Source organism: Pygoscelis adeliae, unplaced genomic scaffold (genome assembly GCF_000699105.1).
Source record: "Pygoscelis adeliae isolate BGI_AS28 unplaced genomic scaffold, ASM69910v1 Scaffold290, whole genome shotgun sequence".
Taxonomy (NCBI): Eukaryota; Metazoa; Chordata; class Aves; order Sphenisciformes; family Spheniscidae; genus Pygoscelis; species Pygoscelis adeliae.
In genome coordinates, this window is record NW_008823965.1 from 461,012 (window position 1) to 469,287 (window position 8,276).

At 45.0% G+C, this 8,276-nt stretch overlaps 1 protein-coding gene across 1 annotated transcript in view; it reads left to right on the top strand.

The window, feature by feature from the left end:
• Positions 1–83: 83 nt before the first annotated feature.
• The window catches only part of YPEL2 (yippee-like 2 (Drosophila)), a 32,531-nt gene continuing 24,338 nt past the window's right edge, over positions 84–8,276 (top strand). The window contains exons 1-4 of the mRNA XM_009323846.1: positions 84–212; positions 307–435; positions 531–662; positions 5,904–6,216. Of these exons, the coding sequence (XP_009322121.1) occupies positions 6,100–6,216 (117 nt within the window). The 5' untranslated portion in view covers positions 84–212; positions 307–435; positions 531–662; positions 5,904–6,099. The remainder of the gene's footprint in view (positions 213–306; positions 436–530; positions 663–5,903; positions 6,217–8,276) is intronic.

Below are 8,276 nucleotides of genomic sequence, written 5' to 3' on the forward strand. Positions count from 1 at the left end.
TCCACCATTTCTCTTATTTTCCTGTCTCCAAGGGCTTGCAAGGTTTGGAGAATGAGCTGAAGGAGTGCAGGCATTAGAGAAGGACACTTACGGTTCATGTATCAGCAATGACTTTTGTTGACCGTGCTAGTACTGCTGAGCTGCATGCAGTGTCATCTTATCAAGTGTTTGAAATTGGTGCATTTCAGAAACCTGATACTGAAGGAGTAAAGGTACATTGTGTACACCCACATGCTATTTAAACTCCTTTCTTGGCCTTCCCTTGTGTTCCGTGTTTAAATTCAGAATGGTCATCCTTTCTTTCAGGGCCTTTCACAACGTCCTTCCTACCCTCCTACCTTCAGATGATTTGGCTTCATCTTTTCCAAAGCTGTTGCAGTCCTGTGTGGTAGTGAGGATCTCCAGAACTGCCCCAAACCAGGATCTTTTGTTGTGGTATTCCATCATCAGAGCATGAAAGCTCCTTAGCTGTGCCAGGTGTCTCGGAGGGTTCGGCACCTGAAATTCTGACGCTAACTCTTATTCCGTAGGGAAGACGGGCAAAACTGGGCATTAAACCCAGACTCCAGTTTCAGCGTTGTCACCTTAGGGACTAGCCTTCCTCCTTCAAACTGCAGTGCATTAAGCAACGTTAAGGCAGTTTCCATGTCAAGAATCCCCTGGTAAGTAAGTGTGCTTACCTCAAGCATTTTCTTCGAATCACGTTACGACCCCAGAGCAACGCAGGCTGCTACAGCTTGTGACCTTGTAGAAATGGAGAACTCTCCAAACCCGATTCCTCTTGTGCTTTCATTGCACTCAGCATAAGTACATCTCTAGCTCTTCCTATATTAATGAGAAGAGACACCAAAGAAGAAAGGTTGGGTTTCCAAATAGACAGACGTTTTTCAAAACTGCTACAGGCAGCTTTCTATAGCATTTGCTGTGTTCTAGTAAGTATTTAACTGACTAAAGCTTCTTATCTTAAAAATCAAATAATCCATAAAACAAACCCTGAGACCCAACAAACCTGTTGTTTGTCCTGCCAGAATGAACAGGAACATTTGCATCTGAGCTGCATTGCACATGGATTTTATGCAAAATTAGCCTTGTGTGTGATAGTTTTTGTTCTCTGCCATTGTGGCATATGGACTTGTGCAAGCAGTAGCCTTGTCTAGCAAGTGTTTGGCACAGACTTGGCATTTCTCCTTTTTTGTGCTTCCTGAATTGCTAACAGCTTCGTGTGAAAAGCGGCTGTTGGACAGGTGGAGGGTGAATACTGAACCAAAAAGTTGTCTGAACGGCAAAATGTGTGTCATGGTTTTTTCCTTCACAGAGGTGTTATCTGCTTAAAATTTAGCAGGATTAAGCAGGGCAGCCCAAACATACACAGCGCATGCAAGCAGTACATTGAGCTGATTCTCTCACCGATAACCACAATAAATGATGTTGATAAGCTTTTTCCCTAGAATTCGTTCCTTTTGTCTAAACCAGTTTTCTGACTTCTCGTGAACTAATTAATATGCCCAGATTTCTGTTCCATCGACTTGAGTGTGTCCATCCCAGAGATAAATTTCTCTTGAAGAATGATAAAAGAAAAATACTGGATTATGTTGCTGGTGACAGATACTAATTTATCTAACAGTGTTGGGCACGATGATAAAGTAATCAAAGCACTCTTTTTTTTTTTTTTAAAGCTCATGGAATGACGCCACTAATGCCCACTGTCAGTGAGGCTGATGAACATTAACTCATCATTCTGAAAAACCAGAGGCACAGCCTAAAGTCATCCCCATGCCTTTGTTCTGCAGTAGAATGAGTGCACCATTAGCTGTTAAACGTATTTTAATTCAAATGTGTTTGCCACTAGGACAGAAAAAAATACTGGAGGTTGGTTTTTGCATTGCTGAGAGCCACGGATCCTATTTAATACATTTTGAGATGATATTCAAGACAGAAATGGGTCCTTACAAGCTAGTAGCTGTGCTCATAGGATGTAAGAATGCATTTCCTATTGTTTTTCCCTTCTCTCCCTCACTATGATGAGGACAGCGCTCTTGGTAGATAGCGCACGCAAGCGATCAGACTGTCAGGCTGAATGCTGTATCAAGTATGCTGAATACTTTATAAAGTATGGCTATCATATATGAGTTTATCGGAAGATTTTTTTTCAAGACAGTTTCTTACCTAGGTTTCCCACCAAGATCTTAGTTCACAGATCTTTATTCTCTCCCCTGCCTTAAGCAGAGATCAATTTGGTTTGCCTTCTCAGCACACTACTGAGAACAGGAATTGCAGTTTTAATCTGTGCTCTGATACTATCTCACTTGAATATTTTTTTTCCACCTCTAAAAGGTCAAATGTTTTTGCTGATGTTGAATGTGTTATGAGGTCAAATAAATGAATGCTCGTGAAATCTTTTTGCAGAAAGCTGCATGCAGCAGGTAATTTGTGTGTGCGTGTGTGTTCATTTCTCTGTTAGATAAATGCAGTTGTAGTCTTCCCTGTTTTGCTGGTTCTAGAGCATTGATGCTTAGGAGGCCTGGACAGAGGGTTCAGCAAACAACAAATTAAGGGATTGCTCTTATATTATTCTGGTTGGGTATCACTGATGTCTCATTTGGCTTTGAGGATGCCTGTGGACTGCTTTCTTCAGTTGTTGTGCTGCAGCGCTAGGCAGCTGATCAGAACAGAAATGTTTGGCAGTATAGGAGGGAAGTAGTAAAACTGGTGGTTGGTATATTTACCTATCCATGCTGAAGAAAAGGAGAGAGAGGGGATTGCACCATTGCATTACAAATCAGTGAAATCTAAGCTTTAGACTCAAGTCTGTTTTCTCATTCAGAAATCGGGTAAAGTGATTGCCGGTCCTTTCTTTACACTTTCCTCCAGCTGGTCTGTCTAACATAATCCGTTTCTTTCAGACAGGGCTTGGTGCTTTGCCTTGGAATCCAGTTGTGTTTGGCCCCAGAAAGAGCACACTTAGTCTCCTGCTTCCTTGCACTTGGAGGACAAGGCACATGGCTCACAAATTCCAGGCTGTGAGATCTGTTATGGCTGGGATATAGCGTATCAGCTGCTGAATCACGGGCTTGGAATTTGGGGATGGTTCTGTTGTCTTGTGACTGTAAAGGTTGGCACTTGGTTAGTTCAGGAAGGCTGGGATGTGTTACTTACATGTAATCAGCAGAAAATAAGGAAGGATTCTGCTTTTTTTTTGCATCTTGTTTCTGCCTTGTTGCAAACCTAGGAGTTCAATCCTCGAAGTGTCCCTCACCTTGGAGGGGAAAACAATGCTATCTAACGCAAAACTAACTCAGTTTTGACAAAACTCTGGTGCACATGGAGAACTGAGGCAGGATACAGGTGAACACTGCCTGATTTCTCTTACTTCTGCAATTAGTGTAAAAGATCTTGCTGAAATCCAGAGATGCAGCTGCGCACTGAAAGGTGCACAGGCAGTCTGCTTAGCTACAGGTTGGCCAGATAAATTCCTGGCAAGACTCCTTTTGGCTGAACAAGAGGTTTAGTTCCTAACAAGCTGGAAAGTGAGCCCTTCTGTGTCAGGATGGTCTTCCAAAGCTCTCACTGTAATTTTAATTGGAAAAGGTTAATCTGATTAGTTAGTGTTTGCAAAGAGCTTTAAGGATGAAAAGTGCTATGGAAGTGCTGACTATCATGATAGATATGCTTTATCAGCAGTTTGCAGGATGAGTAAGACTTTTTTTCCCATTTGAACGTAAGGAATCTGCCTTCTGGAGAACAGAACAAAAATATTTCAGAAAAAAAGAAAAAAAATGGGTATCCTGTTGTCTTACTGGTGTCTGCCTCCTATTGAGCACTGTGCATGGTCATGATATAATGAACCTTTGACTACACCAAATGATGCCCATGTGAGCTTATGACAACCCTCCATATAGTGCTTGTAGGAACTGTTTACTGGAAAGCTTGCAGATAGCGTGCCTGGGTTTTGGGGATTGTCCAGCTGGTAGTAAGTTCAGTGGGTAATGCTTTCAGAAACGCTAAAGCAACTGGGGTACCTTGAATCTTCTTTTTCAACGATGACAAGAAGACTTAGCAGCAGAAGTGTTGAAGACGGGGGTTTCCATGAATGGCGCTTTGGTACCTAAGTGACAAGGTTTTTTGCAGATCTCGCTGTCTGATGGTGATCGCACATGAGGCTTTCCAGCAGACAGCAGTAATGGATTCACAGTCTGATTTTTGTTGTTGTTTTCAGTATGACTTGGACAGTTTTGTCACGGTGGGATACTTCTGACTGATGCTAACACTGGGCAAAAGAGATCATCCAAATGGGATGCTTACGAGTTCTGCAGGACTGCCTCCTACAACAATTTTCTTGGGTCCTGCCTTCAGTTCCCCTATTGACTTTCTGATTTCCATCCTGCTGTTTTGACAGTTTCCCCTTTAGCAACCCAGAGAGATGTATGTGCTTAGAATAGTCCCAGTCCGTCAGTTCTCTGCAGCATTCCTTGAACCGGCTGTGTGGCTGGTGCTCCGGGAAGGCACATCCTACTGAGCAGCAGCAGAGCCAGCTTAACACACAAACTCCAGGGAGCTATTTTAGCAGTGTAGCAGCGTGGTGGCTTGGGCCGGCTTTATCCTAACCTGGAAGATTATCAGCTACGCTTCAGGCAAGTTACTCATACCAGCTTAGAGACCAGCTCTTAAGCTCTTGTACTCCTCTGTTTTGTCCACTTCAGAAATTTCCATTGCAGGTCAGGTGTGGGGGTTTTATTTCTTGTTTTTCTTATTTTTTGGGGGGTGCTGGTATTGTTCCAGTATTTGATACACAAAGTGCAGACTCAGAAACTGAAGAGGATCACATGTTTTATGGAAAGGAAAATCCTCATGGGAGGAGCAGCCAGAGTTCATGATTAATTTCTAGAGCATGCATGCACGCCATGTATCAGGGAGGGAGGGGAGCTGCTTCCTTTATCCTTTATGCTTCTTCCATCCTCAAAAGAAACATTTGTAGCTGTGTAAAGCTTATAGATGTGGGATCTGAAAAACTCATTTCTGCCAACAAAAAAAGACCTAGACTTGAGCTGCCTTGCAGGTTCTGTCAGATGATGTCAGCTTGTAAAAAGGTGTTTCCATCCTGAGTAGGATTTTTAACTGTCTCTTGCTATCAGGAATAGTCTTCAGAGGTGCTCCTTGCTTTGACTGCTGTCAGATGTTCTGAGTAAAAAAAAAAAAAAAAAACCAAAAAAAACACCCAGAGTGCAGTTTATAGAGTAGCTTCTACCTTCAGAGCTTGCAGGGAGTTATAAAGGAGAGTGTGATGAAGTAATCCTCCATTTCCCATGTGGAAACTAGGGCAGAATGGAGAGAAGAACTGGTTTGGTGACTGGTGTGCTTTCCTGGTGGCTGAGGAAACCCACATCCAGCTCCCAGCTTTCCCACGGGCTTCCGGGGTGTCACATCAGTGAGTCCCGCAGGACAAGCAGCCGGCAGGGCTGACTCTGGGTTCTGACTTTCTCTCTAGCTAACAGAGCCCGACTTCTCCAAGGGGTGGTGCAGAGTTGGACCCTAATGTGTGCAGTTCCCTAGAGGCATTTAGGAGACTAGGCGTGATGAAAATCATCTTTTTAGCATCTTTGTGGCTCTGTAGTCACTTCCAAATCCATTAAGTGTTGGAAGAATGAATAGAGATTGCGAGCGTTGGAGGGATAGGAAGATGGTAGATAACAGAAGCAGGAAGATGCAAGGGCAGTCAGCAAGCCAGTGGCTGAGCTGTGAATAAAACTCTGTCCTCCTTGATCTAATCTGCAGACAGCACACCTGTCTCTGGCTGCCCCGACTCTTCCCTGCTCCCTTGATCGAAGGCTAGCTCGTCCTGTGGCCTAGGAGACCGTTGTCGCCTTTGTGAGCTGAGTGTTCTGTCTGTTCTTTTTTGAACTTAGGTTTGTGTGAAGCCCCCCATTCCCTCTGCCCGAATCTCTTCCTCTGAAGCGGTCATCAGCGTGTGGAGCCTGCCCCACACCCGCCACCTGCCAAACCACGGCCTTTACCTGTGTCTTCCGGTGTTTCCCGTGCGACCCATCCTGCGGGAGTGCCTCCTGGGCCACCCCAGAGTTCACGCAGCGCTCGGTGGCTCCAATGGTGAAGATGACAAGGTCCAAGACTTTCCAGGCATATCTGCCTTCGTGCCACAGGACCTACAGCTGCATTCACTGCAGGGCTCATCTTGCCAACCACGATGAGCTCATTTCCAAGGTACGTCCATGACCTCACCCGCAGGTGCTGGGTGGACGCCTCCTCCCCGGGGAGCGGAAGGGTGCGTTCGCTCGCACTGCAGGTCAGTTGCTGTGGAAGTGCCTGGCCTTAACTGGTACTGCAGTTTTTGCTTGGAAAATGGGCTCTCAGCCTAAAGGATCTGTTTGTGAGCTGCTGGCTTTGGTTTTCAGTAATCTTGAAAATAGCTGTAGGGGACAGGTTTCCAAATTTGGGCCTCTGGAGTGCTTACAGGTGGTCTGTCTCTTCCCATGATACTGCCTCCTCCCTGTCATTTCCAGCTGCAAAACTGCACCAACTGGTGGCCAGGACTGTGTAAATTACCTTCCTGATACTTGTTCGTGTACATGCTTGTCATCATAGCCAAAGGGTGGTTGTATGATCGTGGTTTGGAGGCAAAGTGTCTGGAGATGTTCCCTCTGTTAAACTCTGAGCTGTACCAAGCGACAACACTAAAGCCCCTACTTAAGGGAAGGTTCTCTGATGCTTCTACCAAAATATAAGACGTCTTTCTAAAGGCTGAGTTGTTGCTCAAACCCTTGTATTTTTGCCAGTCTACTAACAAGACATTTTGCAGTGAAAAAGCAAGGGGTGGATGGTAGGATGTGCTCTGAGCCGGGGAGAGTGGAAGGATTCTGTCCTGCCTTCTGATCTGTTGATCACAAGGGGAAGGGTCTTGAGGATAATCTAAGTTAAAAGCTTTCAGAGCCAATAAGTCAGGGGCCTTTGATGCAGAGGGATCAGGCCAGTAAGAGGATCTCTTTCTGAAGTGTGAAAACTAAACTTTCTCAGAGTGTCTATTAGAGCCTGCAGTGCCTGGCTGTGGTCAGCCATCAAGTTTCCAGGTTTTGGCTGCCTTGGCAATCAACTGTTCCATAAAGTTTATTCAACTTATAAAATTTACGTTCAGAAAAAGCAGACGCACCATAAGATTATTAGCTGAGAGGAAACTGCGCTGTGAGTTGTGTGTGTGTGTGTGCGCGCAACTTAAACCAGTTCAGCTTCTTGGAGCAGCCTTGAGAGAAAGGCCAGGATCACAAGGGACAGAGGCGTTCTGCCCGTTAGAAAGCATGTAGTGCTTCCCCCCTTCCTGTTTGCACAGAAAAGATTAGAATGTGTCACCTTGCACCAAGGGCGTCTGTCCTTAGAGGGTTGACATCTTAGCAGCTGTGGAGGTCATTTTGGATTCTCCGTGTTGGGTGCTCAGACCTGTCTTTTTCCGTTGGAGGCTGTCTCCTTCCTTTTTTTTTCCTCTTGGTTGTTGCATGGGCCAGCTTGATCTGCACCTCTGTGATGTTGTCTCCATGCCAGACAATTGAATTTAAGTATTCTGGTATGAATAATGCTGATTGCAGACCGCTACAATTTTAGTTTTTGCAATTTCTGAATAGACAGGCTTCCTATTAGGCTATCACTTGTGAGTCATTCTGGGCCTCATGGGGGCTCCTCTTGTTCTGGTACAATTGCAGTGGTTCTTAGCAGAGCTGTCCTTGAGGACTGCAAAGCCTCAAGCTTTTAAAGAGGAGGAGGTTGTACATTTCTTCAACAGAAAGAAGTTTTGAAATGTAAACGTCAGCAGCAGTCTGTGCCCAGGTCTGGATGTGAAATACATTCAACCCTCGGACCAACTCTGTGACTTCAGGCTCCTGTGCTCAGATGAGATACCTGTAAAATGGGGTAGTCACTCCCCTGCCTTTTCATTGGGAGAGTTGTTACCAGCTGGATTTTGTGTTGAAACACAATATGCTTTACCAAATAAAGAAGGAGACTTGTTTTACTTACTGTTTTCATGGTGGATTGGAATTTGTGCTCTGCTTTTTCTTTTTTGACATGGCTGGTCCCCAGCCAGGGAAAACACAAGGCTGTGCATGCCCAGTGGTTTCACCTTTGACACTTCCTTCCCCTCCTTGTTCCACATCCGTGCTCCTTCTGGTCCGCTGTGCAATGCAGCCAGCTTTGCAGGTAAGTAGCTTCCAGCAGTACAATGCCAGTGCTGCAGGCTGCTTGGAATTTGAGCTTCTAGCCGTCGAGGCATGCAGTAA